Source organism: Nannobrachium achirus (assembly GCF_963921795.1).
Source record: "Nannobrachium achirus genome assembly, chromosome: 3".
NCBI lineage: Eukaryota > Metazoa > Chordata > Actinopteri > Myctophiformes > Myctophidae > Nannobrachium > Nannobrachium achirus.
The window spans coordinates 72992494-73017364 of record NC_137812.1 but is presented as its reverse complement, the minus strand read 5'-3'; the positions used below and the strand labels follow the sequence as shown (position 1 = coordinate 73017364).

At 43.1% G+C, this 24871-nt stretch overlaps 1 protein-coding gene across 1 annotated transcript in view; it reads right to left on the bottom strand.

Annotated features, from left to right (window-relative positions):
* LOC308282436 (voltage-gated delayed rectifier potassium channel KCNH1-like) overlaps positions 1-15932 on the bottom strand; it is a gene marked incomplete at both ends in the record, with an annotated part of 39238 nt that extends 23306 nt beyond the window's left edge. The window contains 6 exons of the mRNA XM_080722781.1: positions 11503-11670; positions 12192-12322; positions 12495-12623; positions 13601-13707; positions 13969-14092; positions 15854-15932. Of these exons, the coding sequence (XP_080578907.1) occupies positions 11503-11670; positions 12192-12322; positions 12495-12623; positions 13601-13707; positions 13969-14092; positions 15854-15932 (738 nt within the window). The remainder of the gene's footprint in view (positions 1-11502; positions 11671-12191; positions 12323-12494; positions 12624-13600; positions 13708-13968; positions 14093-15853) is intronic.
* Between the last annotated feature and the right edge of the window lie 8939 nt (positions 15933-24871).

The following is a 24871-nucleotide window of genomic DNA, read 5'->3' as shown; positions in this document are numbered from 1 at the left end:
TTGTCTCACAATAAATACATGTAAATGGATGTGTGTCCACAGGCAGCCTGTTAATTAAGTGTGCCTGCCATGCAATGGCAAAACACTTATTGTAATCCGCCATACTTAAGTAAGTAAGTAACGTTCTTGCAAATTTGGTGCGCTAATAACTGCCGCACAATTTACGCCACCGCCGCAATATATACATCAAAACGTGCGGCTCGGCCGGGAATGGTGTGCTATTACTTTTCTAAGAGAAAAGTTGTATCGTTTAATTGATATTAATTTATTAGTGAATTAATTTTACCCATTGACTTATAATGGGAATCGCAAAAACTCACATTCAATATTTTTTTTCTCGCAAACCATAGGGGCTACAGTTTCAAAACTTGGAGAGGAGATTTATAATGATATCAAGGATTAAATAAAAAAATATTTCGTCAGTTGGCCTCATGGTGGCGCTATAACAGTCCACTTTACCTTTCGGCCTGTAACTCTTGAACCGTGGGTCGGAAAATTAAAATTCCTTTTTCCCTGGATTCCGTGGGTCATGACGCATCTCCTCATATAGGCCACGCCCATTTGCGTCAGGATAGATTTTCCGCCATTTTGAATTTTCTTCAAAACACACTTTTTTCTCCTTTTCCTACATATTTTCTCCAAATGTCACAAAAATCGATACACACGATCTATGGACTCATGCGCAGGGACGGCTTCAGGGGGGGGCGGGGGAGGGCTCTAGCCCCCTCTAGTGGAGGCTTAGCCCCTGCTCAGCCCCCCCTCCCCACAGACCCAATTGTAATGAAAAATATTTACAGAATAAATAAATAAAAGATAATAAATATGTGAAAGAAAATGGACTTGCTTCTATGTAAAATCATACAATAAAATGTATTTTCTATAAAGATAATTATTTGCTATGAGTCTGCATGTCACATGATCTTGCGTGCTGCTAGGGGTAGTCTTGGATTGGTTCCTGAAAATGTAACACTATTTAGTCTACTTCCTGGTGGCTGTCAAGATAACTATAAACAGTCAGTCAGTGTGTGATGCGGCTAGCAGCAGGGCTAGTCATAGTATGAGACCCCATAACTCTATGTATGAGACAGACAAAACGGCGGAGATTTTTGCAGCAGCAGACAACCACAATATCACCGCTCACGGCATCACGCGCATCAAATACCGAAGTGTTGAAACGGCACATCTGCAGACAGTGCGAGCCCCAGACACACACACGCTCCCAAGAATAGGAACGCTCCAAATTGTACACGAGCACATAGTAGCCTACGACGTCCTTTATTATACAGTGCTCTGCCTCCCCAGACCCCCGCACCAACATGCTAACAGTGACCACCAAATGCTTGCAACAACAGCCAGAGAACCCACATACAGTGGTTAGCAGTTAAGAGTGTCACCAGTTGGCTGCCTCAGTGGCAAACAGGTTTGGGCCCTGTTATGGCCCAAATCCGGCTGAAATCGGTTAAGTCTGGCTGACTATGGCTTGTGTGCCACACATCTCCAACGAGCCATCAGTGTCTCTAGTACACTCTACATCATAACAGCTGGGTTTCTCATAGTGAACTAGGGTGCCCAATAACACCAGTCCAGGGTGCCTCAGAATACTTTGATAATATTTAGAATGTATCAATATTACTTCAGTTAAACCAATTCAGACCCTCTAATGCCTCATGCTTGCTTTGTAAAACACCCCTGAGTTGCACTGTACTTGAGTTATATTTATAAACCAATTCTCTTCACCAAAAATAGCCGATCTACAAGCTCTTGTAGCATCTTGTAATGAGCTTTTAAATCTGCTACTTTTGGTGAATATCCCCTTAGAATAGGGATGCTGAGGTTTAGTGATTGAATGCCAAGTTTATTTTAAATCTGTCCTAATGAAAGATTCAAGGGAGCCTCCGCACACTCAAAAGTGAGCAAAATCATGTTCTTTATTTTCAGTTATTAAAGTGCAAGCTTTTGGTCATAGACCTTCAGGCATGCAGCACCTCGATGAGCGGTGGTCCTTTCACTATTAATCTGTCCTAATGGAAGCAGATATTTTCTCAAGTTGTTGTATGTTTGTTAGGCGTATTATGGACAGTATTTGTTATTATTCCAAATAATAATAAATATGCTGTATTTGCATAAAGCAAGTATGCTATTTGTCTACTCCCATGTTGATATGAGTATTAATATCTGTTTAAGGTAGATTTAGAACAAATACAAAATATGCGATTAATTGCGATTAATCGTGCGATTAACTATGGACAATCATGTGATTAATGGGATCACATTTTTTAATCGAATGACAACCCTATTATTAACAATAAACAATTTGTAACGTGTATTTTCTTTATGTGGCCCCTTAAATTAGGATCATTGAATCTCGTTTGTTGTATTAGTGTTATTCATTATTATTTGTTGCCAAAATTCATTCGCCCCTGCTCTAAAAAAGTCGGCTCCCCCATAGCCCCCCCAGTCATAATTTTCTGGAGCCGTCACTGCTCATGCGATAAACATATTTAAACGATATTTTGATAGTCCATACCGTTCTTCCGTAACAGGGTTCCAAAGTTAGCGGGAGGAGCCCGTTTTGTAAGAAGTAGCCATAAATCACAAATGAAACATCCAGTCAACACCAAATTTTAACCACAAGTGGGGGGCGCTATACTGAACATATACCCAAAAGAATTTCCACTTCGACCCATAGGGGGCACCACAAACGCGCAAAACGTAACCGTTTCATGCCAAAACGTGTTTTTCAGGGGGAACGACCCTCTCAAAACGAAACACAAACGATCTCGGGAGCGACGGGACAACGTAATCGCCTTGCGGAACTTGTGGGAGGAGCCTATTTCTTAAAAACAAGAAACCATATTGCTAATGCTAACACATGCTAATGCTAACAAATGCTAATGCTAACAAAGATGCTAATGTTAACACATACAAGGTTGCACACACTTAGCGAGCTGCAGGCACACTTAAAATTTCTTCGAAATTTTCTTTTCTAGTTATATTTCAATTCATAGCTACTTCAATTATTGCCTTTATGCAGACAAATACATTTACTGCATCCAGCATTTAGCTTGTCAGAGTGGTCTTGTTGGAGTGCCTCTGTGCGGCTGCAGATTTCATGTGCAACTTCTTCCAGATAGATTGATTGATTGATTGAAGACTATTAAAAGTACAGTTTCATGACAGTACAGTTCACTGGTACAAGCCAAGGTCATCTAAAAGGAGATCCTAGTAAGCTTTTCGGCTTATTTACACAGGAAACCTTTATGTATCTCATATAACCTTGAATGACGGACGGATAGAACTCCATCATTTGCAAAAGGGGGGCCCTGCGATTTTCACTTGCAGGGGGGCCTGCGATTTTCAGGGACTATAGTAGACTAGAAGAGAAAATTTCTAAGAAATTTTAAGTGTGCCTGCAGCTCGCTAAGTCTGTGCAACCTTGTGTAGCGGTTGGTGTTAGCATTAGCGTTATTTCATTTGACGCAACCCGCGTGTCTGTATGACAAACGGTTCACGAGATCAAGGGTCACTTCCTGTTTGGTGAGGGGCACTTCCTGTTTGGCGAAATAGGCCCCAATTAAGGTCATGGACGATTAATGAATTAAAGCTGCAAGCAGCGATGACCAGGCCCTCGCAGCTCTACCCACGTCACAAGGCCAGCAGCCAATCAGAAACCAAACAGGAAGTCAGCCATTTCGACTAATTAGTGGCGTTTTGGAGCATTTTTGGCCGTTATCACGGGTCGCACTTTAACGACAGTTTTTTGAGAAAAAATTGTTGTGTGAGAAAAAAAATTTGAGAAAAAAACTTTTTTGAGAAAAAGAAATTTTGAAAAAAAAATTGTGAGAAAAAAAAATGTGAGAAAAAAAATTTTTGAGAAAAAAATAATTTTGAGAAAACAATTTTGAGAAAAAAAATTTTTGAGAAAAAAAAAATTGAGAAAAAATTTTTTTGAGAAAAAAAAAATTAGAGAAAAAAATTGAGAAAAAAAATTTTTTGAGAAAAAAAAAATTTTGAGAAAAAAATTGAGAAAAAAAAATTTGAGAAAAAAAATTTGAGAAAAAAAAATTTTTGAGAAAAAAAATTTTTGAGAAAAAAAAATTTGAGAAAAAAAATTTGAGAAAAAAAAATTTGAGAAAAAAAAATTTGAGAAAAAAAATTTTTGAGAAAAAAAAAATTTTGAGAAAAAAAAAATTTGAGAAAAAAAAATTTGAGAAAAAAAAAATTTGAGAAAAAAAAAATTGAGAAAAAAAAATTTGAGAAAAAAAGAAAAGGTATGACACCAGCCGCAAGTCTGTACGACAAACGGTTCATGAGTTATAGAGGCACTTCCTGTTTGGTGAAGGGCACTTCCTGTTAAAGAGGGGGCGAGGCTTAATCAATTACAGCTCATCCCTATTGGTCGGAAAAAGACCAAAGTTGTGTGAGCATTTTACATTTTAAATGACGTTGCTAGGCAAAAGTATGGCAGAGTTATGTGGCGCCAAAGTTTCTGGGTTTTTTTCGGAGTCCCCCATTCAAAGTCAATGGAGTTTTTGGGCGTTGTTTTTTGCGAATTACATCGCAATCGTAAAGCGGACCGGAAAGAAAAGTAATAGCACACCATTCCCGGCCGAGCCGCACATTTTGATGTATATATTGCGGGGGTGGCGTAAATCGTGCGGCAGTTATTACGTGCCGAAGTTTCCCCCATTCTAAGTCAATGGGGTTTTTTGGCGTCGTTTTTTGCGAATTACGTCGCAATGGTAACGCGGATCGGAAAGAAAAGTAATAGCACACCATTCCCGGCCGAGCCGCACGTTTTGATGTATATATTGCGGCGGTGGCGTAAATTGTGCGGCAGTTATTACGTGCAGAAATTCGTGGCGAAAGACTTAATTAATTAATGACTTAAGTATGGCGGATTACAATAAGTGTTTTGCCATTGCATTGCATGGCAGGCACACTTAATTAAATGGTTAATCGGTTATTCAATGAATTTATACATGCATATCAATACCTATTAGATATGTCACAGCATGGCATGTATGCATATCAATAGACCATTGTCTGAACCTGTTAACTCATGTAATGTATGTGTAAGTGCCCACTTGACATCATTCAAATCCCCCCCCCCCCCCCCCCCAACACTGAATTACCAATGCAACTACTAGGTAGTCGATGGTTCCACAAGGTGCCCTTTTTTTCACTTGAGCACCCCCCCTTCAAAATGTCTCTGCACGCCCCTGCCTCTTAAAGTGATCCCTGACAAGTAAGCCATGTAGGCCTTAATCTATCTATAAATGCGAGAAGTCTCTGCGTGTCTGTCTGTCTGTCTGTCTGTCTGTCTGTGTGTCTGTAATCCGCGTATCTCGAGAACCGTTCGTCCCACCGGCTTCAGATTCGGCACGCGTGTTCCCTGCCGCGGCACGGAGTGCAGTGCCGGGTCTCGACCCGACCCGACGCGCGGTTTTCCCGAACCGGCGCGAAACGTTCGGAATCTCCTTATGCGGGGTTGATTGTTGACATCAGGCTGTTCCGGAGGAAATCGACGAAAGCTCTGACTCATTGTGACATCACTTCATAAAAGGCTCTGACATCACGTACGCCACATGAGTCAACAAAAAATCTCTGTGAGTGTGTATGTATGTATGTAATCCGCGTATCTCGAGAACCGTTCGTCCCACGGGCACGCGCGTTCTCCATATATGGGCATAAAATGAATGCCCCCATATATGGGCATAAAATGGATTGCAGACAGACAGATACAGATATCTCCATATATGGACATAAATGGACAGAGGCAAACAGATGGTCAAAGATCTCCATATATGGGCATAAAATGGACGCAGACAGACAGATACAGATATCTCCATATATGGGCATAAATGGACACAGGCAAACAGATGTTCAAAACGGGTCCTATGACAACAGGTATAATGAGGTTTGCATTAAAGGGGGAACCGGCACTGTGTCTGCAACACAGTTGGAGGCACAGACAGATACTCCATATATGGGCATAAAATGGACGCAGATAGACAGATATCTCCATATATGGGCATAAAATGGACCCAGAACTATAACTGCAGTGATCTCCATATATGGACATAAAATGGACGCTGACAGACAGACAGACAGACAGACAGATACAGATATCTCCATATATGGGCATAAATGGACACAGGCAGACAGATGGTCAAAACGGGTCCTATGAAAACAGGTATAATGGGGTTTGCATTAAAGCGTCTAGTCGCCGACTAGACGCTGGGCCGCCCGAAGCTTCTAGTATGTTATAATAACCCTCTTTAACCAAAATATACCATTTAAAACACTTACAATATATTCCTTTGAGAGAAAAAAAGTTATATTTTCAACCCATGGGGGGAGCCATTGCACTGTTCGTCGCATGCAGTGATGACGTAGAAGATACATTTTGGCTGGTCGGGCCATAAGGTTAATATGGAACGTCAAAAGAACGTTCTCTTTACAATATTTAAAACATTGTCTTGAAGCTCAGATTAACTGTAGTTAGTAGTGTGGTGCTTTTCTGTTCTGTTCAATCAAGTAGGATGTTTTGCCGGGTTAGTAAAGTGTTTAATTCAACATCTAAAACGTATTTACACCGCCATTTTAAATTGGCCCGTCCAGCCAAAATGTATCTTCTACGACCGTCATCACTACATGCGACGAACAGTGCAATGGCTCCCCCCATGGGTTGAAAATATAACTTTTTTTCTCTCAAAGGAATATATTGTAAGTGTTTTAAATGGTATATTTTGGTTAAAGTGATCCCTGACTAATACGACAAATATGTCTTAACTCATCTAGTGCCGTTTGCGTGATGTCACGCAATAATTACTAGAGTACTTACAGTGCCGAATGCGTGATGTCGCGCAAAAAGTAATAAATTACTGTAACGTTGAGTACATTACCGAGTAGAATGGCCGGATGTCCGGAGACGAAAATCCGCGCTGATTTGTCATCATCACGGCTCCACGAGCACACAATAGTCATCCCATAACATTGAGGTGGACGGCCGATCTCATCTTTAATGTCCATTATCTCAAAACAACACTTTAGAAGCGAAGATGGAGGCAGATGCTCGCTTATATAACACATGTATAAACGCTCCATTGCAATCCAGCATGGCACCACGTAAACAATGATCGGTTCCGGCGCACGACCCGATGACGTCAGACCGGAAGTGATCACGCTGTGGCACTTCTGGCTTTCAAAATAAGAGAGTGCAAGCGGATGGAGCCTGCGTGAGGCACTCTGGACATCATTGCGACCGAAAATCGCGGGCACAAAATGAGTTAATACATTATAATTGTCTTCTATAACTACAATGTAAAATTAAAAACACCTTAAATATTGTATTTCTTCTAGAAATAGCTAATCTTTCACTCAGTAGGGGAAATGCCTGTCGCAAGTTGATGATGTCATAAATGTCAGGTGTCATTTTTATGGCATGCATGTGCAAAAAAAACAAAACACAAACACATTTGAAATATTGATTTGATGCTCATATTAACCATAGGAAGTATTAAGTTTGTTTTTATTTTCACATGCATGCCATAAATTCCATAGGGATAGATCACACTTGACATTTATGACATCATCAACTTGCGACGGGCATTTCCCCTATTGAGTGAAAGATTAGCTATTTCTAGAAGAAATACAATAATTGAGGTGTTTTTAATTATACATTGTAGTTATAGAGGACAATTATAATGTATTAAGGCATATTTGTCGTATTAGTCAGGGATCACTTTAAAGAGGGTTATTATAACATATTAAGGCCTACATGGCTTACTAGTCAGGGATCACTTTAAAGATGTATGTGACATCACAGAACACACATGAAGAAACTGCTTGGGTGATTAGGGGCCATTGTTATCTGGTCTGCACCTTTGAGAGCCAAGCTCTTTTCAGATTCTAATGAGCTAATATGTCCAAAGCAATTGTTTCATGTTAACCCTCACTTCAACTGTTCTCTGTTCAACAGCTCAACGGGGGCCCATGCCCATGTTGGTTATAAAAATTATAATAATGAGGCCCCTCAACGGGGGCCCATGCCCATGTTGGTTAAAAAAATTATAATAATGAGGCCCCCAGCCTGTGTGGGGCTGCCTATTTTGCCTGTATGGACTGCACGGCCCTGTTTAAGAGTAGCCTAATGAATGGCCACAGTCAGTGCGCAGCAGGCTCCACCAATCACTTAGCTTACTTGTTAAAAGCAACATATTATTAAGACATGACAGTAATATGGGTGCAAAATGTACTAGCCCCATATAATATACTCAGGCCTATATGCACATATGAACCTGCCGGTCTGTGTCCAATAGAAAGCTGCAGAGCATGGAGTTTTTTTTAAACAAGTACAAGGTCACATGCGCAAAAATAGTGTGTGTGTGTGTGTGTGTGTGTGTGTGTGTGTGTGTGTGTGTGTGTGTGTGTGTGTGTGTGTGTGTGCATTGCAACCCGGTCTCCACAGAAAATTGTGGTTCGTCTTTGCGTATGTGTGAGTGAGTGAGTGAGGGAGAGAGAGAGACGAGAGAGAAAGAAAGAGAGGGAGAGAGAGAGACAGAGACAGACAGACGGACGGACGGACGGACGGACGGACGGACGGACGGACGGATAAAACACAGTAGGCCTATGTATATAGGCAGAACAACAAATAGCCTAGCCTAGACCTACAACCGGGTTGCTCGCTCCTACTGGAGGCTGGAGCGTTGGCACCATGAGTCTGTCGGGGGGAGCGTGTCGCTGAGAGACTTGTTTTTTCATTGTCGAAATACCGTGCTGCCTTGTCGCAATACCGTGCCGTCTTGTCGAACTGTTGTTGTGTCGGACAGTTGTCGTGTCGAAACATTGCCGTCCTTTTTTTCGAAAAAGGGTGCCGTCGAAACAGCGGCGCCGAAATCTCTAAGTCGAACTATCGGCGCGTCGAAATTGCGGGCCGTCGAACAAATGACACGTCGAAATAGCGACACGCTCCCCAGACGACAACGTCAACATCCCCAAACGGATTCCAAAGAAGGGCTACCGTAACTGGATTGAAGGGTACATCCACAATATTCAAGTTGAGTTAGCTTGCAATGTTACTGTATACAAAGACCTGGGGAGGCTCTCTCCATTCCGACATGTCGCCACTCCGAAATTGACTTCTTATTGTCGGAGTGGCGACACTCCCATAGGGGTTAGGTTTAGGGACCTGCTACAGTATCTGTGCAGTGCTTGCTCCGCCATCATATTAACTTACTGTATCGTATTTTTTTACGATACAGTACTGATTTTTTACATGTTAATCCTGAAACAATCTAACAACAAAAAATCTTTGTACACATTGCAACCTAAATTACCTTGAATATCATAGATGAACCCATCACTCCAGTTACTGTAGCCCTTCTTTTGAATGTTGACGTTGTCATCTGCCCATTTGTCAATTTGGTCAAAAGAAATTCAATGGTGGAAGATAACTCATATGTTGGGACCACAGATATAAAAAGCTAGATGCCTCCTCTGCCGCTGCAGTTCATTGGCGCGACTGGTAAAACAAGACGGCGGTAGTGCGTAACTGTGGAACTGCGGAAGGCACTCTGCCCCCTCCAATGGGAAAGAGGGAGTCCCGCCAGTCCTGCATCTGATTGGCCTACCGAGCATCCCGTTCTGTGACGCACAAGGAAGCGTCCTTCAGAATTCCCAAGAGCCCCGCCTCAGAATTCCGGAGGCTTGCATAGAGTTATAGGGAGGCTTGCATAGAGTTATAGGGAGGCTTGCATAGAGTTATAGGGAGGCTTGCATAGAGTTATAGGGAGGCTTGCATAGAGTTATAGGGAGGCTTGCATAGAGTTATAGGGAGGCTTGCATAGAGTTATAGGGAGGCTTGCATAGAGTTATAGGGAGGCTTGCATAGAGTTATAGGGAGGCTTGCATAGAGTTATAGGGAGGCTTGCATAGAGTTATAGGAGGCTTGCATAGAGTTATAGGGAGGCTTGCATAGAGTTATAGGGAGGCTTGCATAGAGTTATAGGGAGGCTTGCATAGAGTTATAGGGAGGCTTGCATAGAGTTATAGGGAGGCTTGCATAGAGTTATAGGGAGGCTTGCATAGAGTTATAGGGAGGCTTGCATAGAGTTATAGGGAGGCTTGCATAGGGTTATAGGGAGGCTTGCATAGAGTTATAGGGAGGCTTGCATAGAGTTATAGGGAGGCTTGCATAGGGTTATAGGGAGGCTTGCATAGAGTTATAGGGAGGCTTGCATAGAGTTATAGGGAGGCTTGCATAGAGTTATAGGGAGGCTTGCATAGAGTTATAGGGAGGCTTGCATAGAGTTATAGGAGGCTTGCATAGAGTTATAGGGAGGCTTGCATAGAGTTATAGGGAGGCTTGCATAGAGTTATAGGGAGGCTTGCATAGAGTTATAGGGAGGCTTGCATAGAGTTATAGGGAGGCTTGCATAGAGTTATAGGGAGGCTTGCATAGAGTTATAGGGAGGCTTGCATAGAGTTATAGGGAGGCTTGCATAGAGTTATAGGGAGGCTTGCATAGAGTTATAGGGAGGCTTGCATAGAGTTATAGGGAGGCTTGCATAGAGTTATAGGGAGGCTTGCCAATCCTCTTTTACCAACGCCCCCTGTAAGGGAGGAGGCGTCTACCTTTATATGTGTCCCAGCATAGCAGAGGGGCAGTCATTTCGGAAAGCACAGCTTTAGACCAGCCCTGAAATTACTTTTTTTTTTCTTTTCTCTAAAATGTGATAAAGCCACAAAAGCATTTCATAAATATCAGGCTACATTTCACTTAAACGCCAGAGCTTAACTCTGCATGTAAATAAGACTTTTTTAAATTAATGTGAAGAGAAACCTCACATTTTGCAGGTTACATTTCATCTAAAAGGCTGAATTTCTCAGCTCTAGTATTTCGGCATGGCATAACTCTATAAGCCATATCTACAAAACTGTTGGGTCAATCTTCACAACCAATGTATCATTTTGTAGCTATGATTCCCAGCGTTCAAATGAAATGAAAAGATGAAATTGAAAAAAAAAAAGAATAATAATAATAATCAATGACTAGCCCTCAGCTGTGTTCGGTTACATATGTCTATGGTTGGGACTATTGCTCCATTGTTTACAATGGTTTGTAATGCAATAAGGAGACGTTGTAAGGGACCATGACGGCGGGTCTTAAAGGGACAGTACCTTAAAGGAGACATTGTAAGAGACCTTGATAGATGCTCTTAAAGGGACAGTACCTTAAAGGAGACATTGTAAGGGACCATGATGGATGCTCTTAAAGGGACAGTACCTTAAAGGAGACATTGTAAGGGACCATGATGGATGCTCTTAAAGGGACAGTACCTTAAAGGAGACATTGTAAGGGACCATGATGGATGCTCTTAAAGGGACAGTACCTTAAAGGAGACTTTGTAAGGGACCATGATGGATGCTCTTAAAGGGACAGTACCTTAAAGGAGACGTTGTAAGGGACCATGATGGATGCTCTTAAAGGGACAGTACCTTAAAGGAGACGTTGTAAGGGACCATGATGGCGGTGTAGAAGGTGAGGATCAGGATGATCCAGTCCCAGGTGGTCTTAAAGAGACAGTAGTGCAGGATGATGTGGGGCGGAGTCACAGGAGCTTCCTGTTTGTACTGAGGAAGAATGTCTGAACCCAGCTGGAGGACCTAGGCCAATCAGAGAGCAGAAGACAAGACCATGTGACTGGACCTGGCCAATCGCAGGGCACAAGACAAGACCATGTGACTGGACCTGGCCAATCGTAGGGCACAAGACAAGACCATGTGACTGGACCTGGCCAATCGTAGAGCACAAGACAAGACCATGTGACTAGACCTGGCCAATGAGATCAGATGTGTTCAGCCAGTCTGGAGTCAGAGCTATAAAGGCTACCATTCATGAAGATACAAAGCTTTTGGTTATCAGGAGGAGGTACTTGTTAATGGTTGTATAACAATTAAATAACGGCATACCTCTGCCAGTCTGGACGGTTGTTAACTGTTAATTAACAGTTCATTAACAGTTAATGAACAGTTAATTAATGTTTAATAACGGCATACCTCTGCCAGTCTGGAGTGCTTGTGGACGCTCTCTCTCTCTTTCTCTCCTTTCTGGACGGTTGTTAACTGTTAATTAACAGTTTATTAACAGTGAATTAACAGTTAATTAATGTTTAATAACGGCATACCTCTGCCAGTCTGGAGTGCTTGTGGACGCTCTCTCTCTCTTTCTCTCCTTTCTGGACGGTCGGCGCCAGCTGCTGCAGAACTCCTTTACTGCTGGTCAGAGCTCTGGTCAGACGGGCAAATTTACCCAACCCTAAAAAAATAAAATGGAAAGGAAAGGTGTTCTTTTCAATATGGAGTCCAAAATGGCAGGCAGGAGTACAAGGTACAGATAAAGGGCCAAATAAAGTCGATTTTCTCCTTATTTGTGTCGCTGGAAAAAAAGCCAACAGAGCTATAAATGGGGCCATTAATGCTCCACCCACCTTTTGAAGAGTCATCTTCTATTGGCTGCTTGAAGGCAGTGATGTCACTGAAGGTGCACAGGAACAACACCACTTTCTCCTGTTCGTTCTTGATCGGAGCGATACTGACGAAAAACCACACAGGCATTCCTGGAGCGAGTAACAAACATATGGTACCTCTGTTACCTCCGTTTATATAACTTCTATCATCATATGAATTCTCCCTGCTCAGCACAATTAGACAACAAAATCATTAACCATTACGAGCAGGAAGATGGATATATAATAACCCCCCCCCCCCCAGACTAATAGCAGAGCCAACTAGTGGTGCTGGGGTGGCGGTGGGAGCAAACAGCGCCTCACAAACCAGGGACGCATACACAGAAAGAACGCAGGATGAATACAGACTCTGGTGACCTTAAATAACCCGCCCAATTGGCCAGCTGATCGACACGTCAACGTATGGCCTATGGGTCTTGCGCAACACTGAACACACCCACATAGTGCAGCACAGTGTGAGCCTCTAGAGTATATCTGCCTGAACTAACCTCGCAAGATACGTATCATTTGCTAAATAATAACTGTTAAAGGACAACTTTGTTTTTTTTACACCAAGGGTTCACATTTTAGATTGTAATAAGAGAAAATGAAAGTTGAGCGTTAAAATGTTTTCATTTACTTCGTTCTATCGTTTTAGCGCGTTTATTGATTTAGATTTCAGTGAGTGGGGGCATGCATACAAGCGGTTAAATATGTATCTTTAGACCCAATAAGCCAGTGATTTCTTTATTACTATTGACAGTAACACTACCAGACCCCAAGTCACATCTGCCCGTGAAAGATTGTGGTGCATCTTGGGAATGGTCTTATTGTGTTGTGTATGATAAGACAAGACAAGACAAGACATATTTAGCCACTTGTACGCATGCCCCCAGCCACTGAAAACAACATAATTAAAATCTTTAAAATGTTAGGGCAGTAAATGAAAAAAAAAAATAAAAAAAAAAATCATCTTTTATGTTTCTTTAATTACAATCTAAAATATGAACCCTTGTTGTAAAAAAAACCTAAGTTGTCCTTTAAATGTTAATAATAACTGGTAAATGTTACTAATAGCAGTGACTTACGGTTCTTCTTGTACATGAGAATCTCATAAGAGTTATTTTCATGATTATCAAACGTCTGTCGAACTTTATCAATGTTGTCATTGTCTGTCAGCTCCCCGTACATGAAGCTGCAAGGGACAAAATAAGAATGATCAACGTCAACATTGATGAGGTCATCATCAACAAACATCAACATTCTCGAGGTTATCATAAACAACACAAGCCATAAACAGCAAAAGGAAATATATGCCATGTTTCAAAATGTACAAAAACTGCCACACGTTGTATTGTAATTAGGGAATTGTAATTGTAAATCATTTTGGATCATCAGATTTCAATGTGAGCATTTCAGTAGATTGATACTATTGATTGTATTGACGCTGTCTCACCTGCAGGTGCTGCTCTTGTGCATGACCTCGGCGCGGTGGAAACCTGACAGCTTACAGAATCCATCGTTGCTGTAAACGATCGGCCAGTCAACGATCTGAGCGTTGCCCAGGACAAAGTTAGTGTCTGGAACAGAAAGCTGTATTATTCAACGAAAAGTTATATTATGTATCATAAAGTTCTATTAGCTATGTAACATATTATGTCACGTAAAGTAGTAGTAAGACGCCGTAGGGCAACATGCAAATTCGGTCGAGGCATTTCTTGGCCATCTGGCCAGTGATGGATATTGGACCAGTTACCCATATATGGAGACCCCTGGTACCCATATATGGAGATATCATGAGTTATTCGTTATGTGAAAGTCCTATGACGACTATGACATCTGACATCATACATACAATCCCATTTATGCCCATACATGGAGATCCCTGTCTGTAGAAACAGCCACACAGATATGGGTTGTCTTGGCCATCTATGAATTCGGTTAGTGTGGTATGTGGCCGATGTGGCCTCCATATATGGGCATTCCCATATGAAGTCCTGTTAGATATGGGCTTAATATTGATGACATCAGGGATCTCCATGTATGGGCATAAAAGGGATTCTGTTAGTGTGGTTCCCCTGACATCACAGTGAAGTCAGAGTGTGATGTCAGAGCAGCAAACCCATTCTGTTAGAGTGGTTCACCTGACATCACAGTGACGTCACAGTTATTGTGTCTGGGGAACCACAGTGTCAGGCGTTAGAGATAAGGACAAGCTGTGACCGTTCACATACTAAGTGAGAGTACGGTCACAATAAATACAAGTCAGAATTCAAGAAGGGAACCTTCTATTAAATCCATGGATTACAAGAGAGAGTATGGTGTTTTGGAGCTGCTCAGAAGCGAGGCACCTACAGATGTGCCAGGCTTCACTGCTCTGTTCTTTCCCACAGGTTTCTTTCCCTGTTCTGCCTTTTGAATCTTTACGGAGAATGGAGTGTATTTTTGCAGAAACCCTCAAATGTACATGAAGAAACCATTCACTCCATTCCCATTGAAAAGCAGAATCCACCAGATATAAACTTCAAAGTCAGAGAAGGTCATGAACATAGCAAAAGAATAGCTGATCTACAAGCTCAGTGTTCTGACAATCCACTGGAAATCTACTGGTCTTGCAAATGGCAGGACATGTGAAGTTTTGAAATGACACATCGGCATATCTTTTAACTACATCTCTAAATCCCTAAATTCAATATCTAAACGTGTAAATCTAAGAGGAACCCCAACCTCAGCTTTTACTGAGTACCTGAGACGAATAACAGTAACACAAACACGAATAACAATAATACACTCCCCCCTCAGTTTGTTGAATTAGATTTTTTTTCGTATATAGTAGGAATTATAAGACATAATACTTAAAGTGGAAAAACAGTATATCTCCAACAGTTTGTGGAACAACAGTATAGGTTTGTACAAGCAATATTCAGCAGACAAAGGGAGCAGATAACATTAAAACAGATGAGGGGAGAGTGCATTGACAATTTAACAGATTAAAAATTACTAGTTTGTGCTTTACAGTCTGGTAAATCAAAACATATATATATTAAAAATCTAATATGGACATAGACTGTTATTCGTCTCAGGTACTCAAGTAAACAAAGCTTTCTCCAACCATGAATCAATAACCAGTCAGTTGCTCAGGCTTATGTAACATATCTGAAATACTATATGACTATTCTACTACTACTACTACTACTACTACTACTACTACTACACACACACGCACGCACGCACGCACACACACACACACACACACACACACACACACACACACACACACACACACACACACACACACACACACACACACATGAATGAATGAATAAATCATGTTCTCTTACCGTTGGATCTTCGGACAATATTTTCCAAGAAAGTATTCTGGGGGGCGACTAGCCCCCTGCGCCCCCTCCCCCCTGCCATGTCTCCACGCTACACACACACACACGCACACCAGCACGCACGCACGCACACACACACACACACACACACACACACACACACACACACACACACACCACTACGTGCCTCTACATGCTTGTCCTATTTGTCTTTCATGGTCTCTGTCCCACTGTCTGTCTGTCTGTCTGTCTGTCTGTCTGTCTGTCTGTCTGTCTCATTCTCATTCTATCTCCTCTCTCTCTCTCTCTCTCCTCTCTCTCTCTCCTCTCTCTCTCTCTCCTTCTCTCTCTCTATCTCTCTCTCATTGTATCTCCTCTCTGTCTCTCTCCTTCTCTCTCTCTCTCTCTCTCTCTCTCTCTCTCTCTCTCTCTCTCTCTCTCTCTCTCTAGCTCTCTCTCTCTCTCTCTCTCTCTCTCTCTCTCTCTCTCTCTCTCTCTCTCTCTCTCTCTCTAGGTCTCTCTACCGGAAGCAGCAGGAATCGCAGCATCCCAGGCTGCAACCATCTGCAGCCGGTGTTTCGCCCACGTTGGTGACCCGTCCAATCCTGTGACCCCGACACATTAAGACGACGCTGTACTTCAGTGTTTATACTCGTGACTTTCACTCCATCAGGGGCCTTCGACCGGTGGTCCATGGACCCCTGGTTGCCCGTGTAAATGTGTCAGGGGTTGGCGACTTTGATAATAGAAAAGGATACTATATTTACACACTCACTCAACTCACTCCAGAGGACCACTATATTTACACACTCACTCCAGAGGACCACTATATTTACACTATATTTACACACTCACTCCAGAGGACCACTATATTTACACACTCACTCCAGAGGACCACTATATTTACACACTCACTCCAGAGGACCACTATATTTACACACTCACTCCACTCACTCCAGAGGACCACTATATTTCCACACTCACTCCAGAGGACCACTATATTTACACACTCACTCCACTCACTCCAGAGGACCACTATATTTCCACACTCACTCCAGAGGACCACTATATTTCCACACTCACTCTAGAGGACCACTATATTTCTACACTCACTCCAGAGGACCACTATATTTCCACGTTCACTCCAGAGGACCACTATATTTCCACGTTCACTCCAGAGGACCACTATATGTATATAGGTTGTATGATTGGTGAAACCCTTTTAAATCATTTCATGTACGCTGATGACCTAACTATACTCTCCCCTAGTAGCAGTGGGTTCCAACAGCTGCTTAATATCTGTACTAACTATGGTATCGAATTTGATATTAAGTATAATGCTAAGAAGAGCATGGTTCTGATCTGTAGAACGAAGGATGACCTGGAAATCAAGTTTCCTGCCTTTTTTCTGTCGGGTCAAACAATGTGTGTGTCAAAAAGTACAAAATATCTTGGGCACATTATTACAGACACCTTAGAGGATGATGAGGATATGTACAGACAGAAGAGAATGCTATATGTACAAGCAAATATGTTGGTTCGTAAATTTCACCATTGTACTACTGATGTTAAGGTTAACCTGTTTAGAGCTTACTGCACCCCTTTATATACAGCCCCTCTGTGGGTGAAGTATAAGAAAGAGAGCTTAAGGAAGCTGCAAGTAGCCTACAATGACTGCCTACGCATTCTGTTAAAGAAACCCAGGAGCACAAGGGCCAGTGAGCTCTTTGTTTCTTTAGGTCTTACCACCTTCATGGCTCTATTAAGGAACCTTACTTTTAAGTTCATGTGCAGACTGGATCGTTCGTTCCTTAAATGGATTAATTGGACTGATGTCAGACCCTGGACGTAGCTCTGTCCGGTACATGTCTACTCTAAGAGGACACTGGCATGAGTGCCTTTTTTGACTCCGGTGGGGCTAGGGAAATGTACTGTTTCTGTTTTTATTATGTTTGTAATGTAAATGTATTGTTTTCTACCCTGTGGGCCCTGAGCCTGTAATAAAGTTTTATATATATTTCCACGTTCACTCCAGAGGACCACTATATTTCTACACTCACTCCAGAGGACCACTATATTTCCACACTCACTCCAGAGGACCACTATATTTCTACACTCACTCCAGAGGACCACTATATTTCTACACTCACTCCAGAGGACCACTATATTTCCACACTCACTCCAGAGGACCACTATATTTCTACACTCACTCCAGAGGACCACTATATTTCCACACTCACTCCAGAGGACCACTATATTTCTACACTCACTCCAGAGGACCACTATATTTACACGTTCACTCCAGAGGACCACTATATTTCCACACTCACTCCAGAGGACCACTATATTTCCACACTCACTCCAGAGGACCACTATATTTCCACGTTCACTCCAGAGGACCACTATATTTCTACACTCACTCCAGAGGACCACTATATTTCCACACTCACTCCAGAGGACCACTATATTTCCACACTCACTCCAGAGGACCACTATATTTCTACACTCACTCCACTCACTCCAGAGGACCACTATATTTCCACTCTCACTCCAGAGGACCACTATATTAACACACTCACTCCAGAGGACCACTATATTTCCACACTCACTCCAGAGGACCACTATATTTCCACACTCACTCCAGAGGACCACTATATTTCCACACTCACTCCAGAGGACCACTATATTTCCACACTCACTCCAGAGGACCACTATATTTCCACTCTCACTCCAGAGGACCACTATATTAACACACTCACTCCAGAGGACCACTATATTTCCACACTCACTCCAGAGGACCACTATATTTCCACACTCACTCCAGAGGACCACTATATTTCCACACTCACTCCAGAGGACCACTATATTTCCACACTCACTCCAGAGGACCACTATATTTCCACACTCACTCCAGAGGACCACTATATTTCCACACTCACTCCAGAGGACCACTATATTTACACACTCACTCAGGGGTGAAAGTGGTTTGAAATTCTTGCCGGAACTGTCATAAATTGAAAAAAAGGCTCTAACCCCCCAAAACCCCTGAAATGCATAGAAAAATGCATTTTGGAACAGTATATTTCCACACTCACTCCAGAGGACCACTATATTTACACACTCCATGCATCATTCATTGTGGGCACGCTGAAAGGTGAGAACAGTATGTTCTCTCAAATCTTTATAGACCAAGTTTATTCTCCTCACAAAACTGTCCGACCAATGAGGAGCAGCGAGCCCACACTGTTTCGTAGGAACAGTATTTCTAGTTCTTAGAGTGAGGAACCATGCATCATTCATTCATTCTTAGGGGTCCCTGGTTCATTCATTCTTAGAGTGGGGGTCCCTGGTTCATTCATTCTTAGAGTGAGGGTCCCTAGCTGGTTCATTAATTCTTAGATTGGGGGTCCCTGGTTCATTCATTCTTAGAGTGGGGGTCCCTGGTTCATTCATTCTTAGAGTGGGGGTTAAGGGTGCAACAATACTTGTATCGATATCGAACTAGGGATGGCCAAATGGAGATTTTTTCTTAACCGATAACCGAAAGGCCTTATCAGTTAATTAACCGTTAACCGTTAAGGAAATGTGTTCAAAAATGCGCTATTTTAGCGATTTAAAAAAAGGAAAATACACCCGTTTTTCCCCATAATAAAGTGCCATATTTACACATTAAAAACAATACAACTAGGAGAAACAAGAATACAAATGTTTTCTAAAAGAAATGTGTTTTTGCAAAGAAACGGTGAGATTGAAATGATCAGTCTGTAATGTGATGCGCTCTCGCCAGGCACGTGCGCACATACAGCAAAGGGGGCTGGAGCCCTTAACTTTTATCAACAGAATTGTCCACCAAAAGGCCCTTCAGCCCATGCCTCTCTAAAATTCTGTGCACTCCCTGTCGGTCGCCTAACTAAACAGCAGCAACGAGATGCTCGCATGTAGAGCAATAACTTTCAATCGTATGACTTTTGGAATGGTTGGATCGGCTAAACGTGATGTCCATTTCATTAATTTTCTTCTCTTTCGCCCGTGTTTTTGTTTGTGCTGATGCAGCGATCATTGAATTTGCGACTCTGAGCTTTGTTATTTTCGCATATCCTAGCTACTCATAACCAAGACGACTTTAGCGTTCCTCACGTCATCAACATGTAACATTATAGAAAGTTGTGTTTTAAGCTCTTCTTAAACGGGATTCAATGTGACGGGGGTCAGTTTTGTAAAATCCAATCGACGACGGAGCATTTGTTTCCTGATGGACAAGTCAGCGTGTACGACTCCAAATCAAGCTGCCTCGCACAGTTGCGTGAATGCATGGATGTTACACAGACTATGGTGTCCAGAAATGTGTGACCACAGCGCGTATAGTTGCATGGTTGATGACTTGATGTTGCGTAGATATTGGTGTACGGGGCTTTTGGTGTGACACATGGGTTGATTTCCTTTTTCTTTTTTTTTATCGGTCAAAATTAACCGTTAGTGCTTACCGGTAACCAATTTCTTATCGGTTTAACGGTAACGGTTAGCCGTTGGCCATCCCTATATCGAACCGTTCAATACAAGGGTGTACCGAACCGCATGACCCTGTACCGAACAATACAATACCACTCCACATCCACATTCCCCTGGAAACCCCTCAAGGACCCCTAGGGGTCCGCAGAGCCCACTTAGAGAACCACTACCCTAGAGGTTGGGTACCGTATTGTTCAAAGTTAAAACAAAAAAGCACGTAGTTGTAAAAATACCTTTATAAATCAAGGACATTTCTGTTTCTTTTTTGTATCGAAAAAGTATCGAACCGTGACACCAAAATATCGAACCAAACCGAACCGTGAATTTTGTGAATTTTGTGAATGTTGTTGCACCCGTAATATATATATATATATATATATATATATAGGCCTATATATATATATATATATATTGTGATATATCCCTATGGAATTCATGGCATGCATGTGCAAATAAAAACAAATGTAATACTTCTCATGGTTAATATGAGCATCAAATCAATATTTCAAATGTGTGTTTTTCTTTTTTTTTTGCACATGCATGCCATAACAATTACACATGACATTTATGACATCATCAACTTGCGACATGCATTTCCCCTATTGAGTGAAAGATTAGCTATTTCTAGAAGAAATAAAATAATTAAGGTGTTTTTAATTTGACATTGTAGTTATAGAGAACAATTATAATGTATTAAGGCATATTTGTCGTATTAGCCAGGGATCCTTTCAAGTCCTGTTAGTGGACCTTGTATCTGGAATCTACTGTCCTGTGCCTTTTACTGCAAACTGCTAATAACGTATTCAATGAATGAATCAACCGCGTCCAGCAGATTACCAAGCGTGTCTATGAAGGGAGCGCTCGTTTTATGGTTAGATGTCACAGTTATTGTCCACGACATTAAGTTATTGTCCACGACATTGCAAGCGGCGCGAAGGCCAGCGGACCTTGGTCCTGCTCTTCGCCCCCGAGCGCCGCAGGCGCGAGTGGCCGCGAAGAGGAGACGGGTCCGACTGCAGTACGCAGGAGCCTTGGAGGGGGTGGAGCCTTGGAGGGGGCTGGCATTGGAGGAGGCGGGCATTGGAGGAGGCGGGCATTGGAGGGCCTTGTAGGGAGCCTTGGAGGGGGCGGGCCTTGGAGGTGTCCATTTCTTAAAGGTATATGACGCTCTGAATGAAACTGAATGAAACTGAGACAGGTTTGAACAAACTTACTGCCCCCTGCACTGAGTCAAACTAATAAATGACAAGCATTTAACTTACTCCTTTTTCTGAATTATTATATTATTATAAAATAATTGACAAGCATTAATAATCATTGAGAAAAAGGTGTAAGTTATAACTTACTTAGAAAAAGGAGTAAGTTAGTCTAAAACTCCTTTTTCTCAATGGTTATATTATAAAATGATTATGATTATTAATGCTTGTCATTCTAATATTTGTTTTAAATAATCATTATTTAAAACAAATATTAGAATGACACGCATTTAACTTACTCCTTTTTCTAATTGATTATAAATTATTATGATTATTAATAATCTCTCGACCACGGAGTGACGGCAGCGGAGGTCCGTGAGAGGTGCCGTGGTCGTGGGACCCCCACATGGTGGCCGTGAGTCGGCCGTCCTGCGGGGATCCCTCGCCGCCCGCTGCGGTCGCCTGCGTTGTCGGCGGCGAGAGACACCCCGGTGGAGGGTTGGACACCCCGGTCCATGCCGGCCGGACCCCCTTCCCTCCTCCTCCGTGTCCGTGATAGACCCCCTCTCCTATCGCTGTCCCACCCCTTGTCTTCCCTTCACTGTCCCCGGCTTGAGAGAGCTCCACAGCCCGCCTCTTCTGTCACTGTCCCCGGCTAGGGTGAGCTAAAACACCCCGGTCCTCCCTTCACTATCCCCGGCTATTAGAGAGCTTAAACACGCCGCCTCTTCTATCACTGTCCCCGGCTAGAGGGAGCTGGCCACCCCGCCTCTCCCTTCACTATCTCCGGCTAGAAAGAGCTCCACACCCACCCCGCCTCTCCTCTCACTGTCCCCGGCTACAGAGGGTGTCTCTCGCCGCCGACAACGGGGCGAACCGCAGCGGGCGGTGAGGGAGAGCACTAGCAGCCACGAGCGGATCAAACATCCACCCTCTGCCCGGGGGAAAGAGCCTTTACGGCGGATACAACCTCCACCCTCTGCCCGGTCCTCCCCCCGCTCTGCAACAACCTTCACTCGCTCAACCTTCACTCGCTCACAACAGCCTCCTCGGGGACAGTGATATGTTTTTCATGTAATCCACCGTGAAGGTTGTTCCAGAGCGGGGGGAGGACCGGGCAGAGGGTGGAGGTTGTATCCGCCGTAGAGGCACTTTCCCCCGGGCAGAGGGTGGATGTTTGATCCGCTCGTGGCTGCTCTCCCTCGCCGCCCGCTGCGGTCGCCCTGTTGTCGGCGGCGAGAGACACCCCGGTGGAGGGTCGACACTCACGGCTACCGTGTCGACCCTCCACCGGGAGACCCGATGGTCACCTCGCCTCGCCGATGACCGTCACCTCGCCTCGCGTTGCCGTGAGTCAGCCACCGCAGGGCGGCTGACTCACGGCTACCGTGTCGACCCTCCACCGGGAGACCTGATGGTCACCTCGCCTCGCCGATGACCGTCACCTCGCCTCGCGTTGCCGTGAGTCAGCCACCGCAGGGCGGCTGACTCACGGCTACCGTGTCGACCCTCCACCGGGAGACCTGATGGTCACCTCGTCCTCGCCTCGCCGATGACTGTCACCTCGCCTCGCCGGTGACGGTCAACGGCTCCGCCGAGGCTATAGCGGCGGGGGCCTCGCTGCTGACCACCGGGGTGTCTCTCACCGCTGATTTATTATTAAAAGAATTAATATAGTAGAAACTATTTACTGTATTATTATTATTACTATATTAAAATAAACTATTTACTATATTATTAATATAGTAAATAGTTTATTTTAAAGAAACGTGTTATTTTCCTGTGTTCAATAAGAATTAATAATCCATGGCGAAAACAGCCGATCTACAAGCCCACAAAGCGTTGTGCTTGCTTGCGTTGTGAGCTTGTAGGTCTGCTGTTGATTCTATTGGATACTATGAACCTTTCTAATCCGCCTCCAGCTCCTCCAATGCCCGCCTCCTCCAATGCCGGCCTCCTTACTGAGTACTGCAATCGGACTCTATTGGCGAAGAGCGGGCCAGGGCCGTGCGGCCGGCGGAGCGCCGCGCGAGTTACGAAGCCGTGGTGAATGCAATCGTTATATTTATGCCCAGGCCGTAAGGCCTGGGCAAGCGCACGATAAACGCAATGATAATTGGGTTTTGGTGCACCTCGCTCGGTCCAAGAGACTACAACCGAGCGCTCCCTACGTCCGGTTCAGCCAATCACAGGGGGCTTGGGGGAGACCGGAACCAGACCGGAACAGGGACAGCCTTGGGCATACGCCAGACGCGAATCAACCAACCAATCAATCTGTCATTCAAGAGGAGCTGGACAACAAGGATGATGTGTTATGTTGTTTGATGTCGCCCTCTGGTGGCCGTTGAGGCTTGGCGCACAAGCACTGCTGCTAAAGTTCATATAACTTCATTAAACATTACAACAGACCTGTATTAAGAAAACTAATAAATACAAATAAAACATTAAAAAAAGGAAGAGCGTTTAAATTAGTCTCCACATTGACCATAACATGAAAGTGTACATTATTTTAACAAAGTGACAAACTACAATGCAATAAAATAAAATAAAATAAATCCTCAGGAGAAAGTAGAACCTCAACGAAATGATTTATGTATAAAATAAACAGTGGCGAAAAAAGTACTTACATTCTAAAACTATCAATACTGCAATATAGGAATACTTTACAAGTAAAAGTCTGGAAAATGTTACTTGAGTAAAAATTTGCCTACAAACGTATTTGTATCAAAATGTACTTTAATAAAGTACCAAAAGTACTCAGTATGCACAATGTCCCTACTAATTATATATTGCAGTATTGATACTTTTACTAACCACCACTGATCATTATTCATCTCAGAAAGTATGTGTACTTATAACACATACTTATGAAGACTTATAAGTACATTACTCAAGTAAAATGTACTTAGTTACTTTAAATGGTTGCGGATTGATTTCAGGACCAAGCTAAAGAAACATCCCTTAGAAATCATGTGATCCCATCGGCCGGAGGTGTGCCGTCATGCTGTGATTGGCTGACGGACGGGTTGCCCGGAGCAACCGCTCCCTATACCGTTAGCTCCGCCCATCCGGAGCCATGGCAACAGAACCAACCCACCGTGCTGTCCAATCAGAGCGCTGCTCCGTCCCTCCGGCCCATGGGACCTTACGACCAGCAGACAGAGAGAGGGAGAGAGAAAGAAAAAAAAAAACACACCACACTGACGTTTATTTACATTTATTTTTTAGTTTAATTTTAATTTAATACGGATATTAATTAATGATGCCTGGGATGATGGATAAAGACAAAGAGAAAGATAAAGAGAAAGATAAGGAA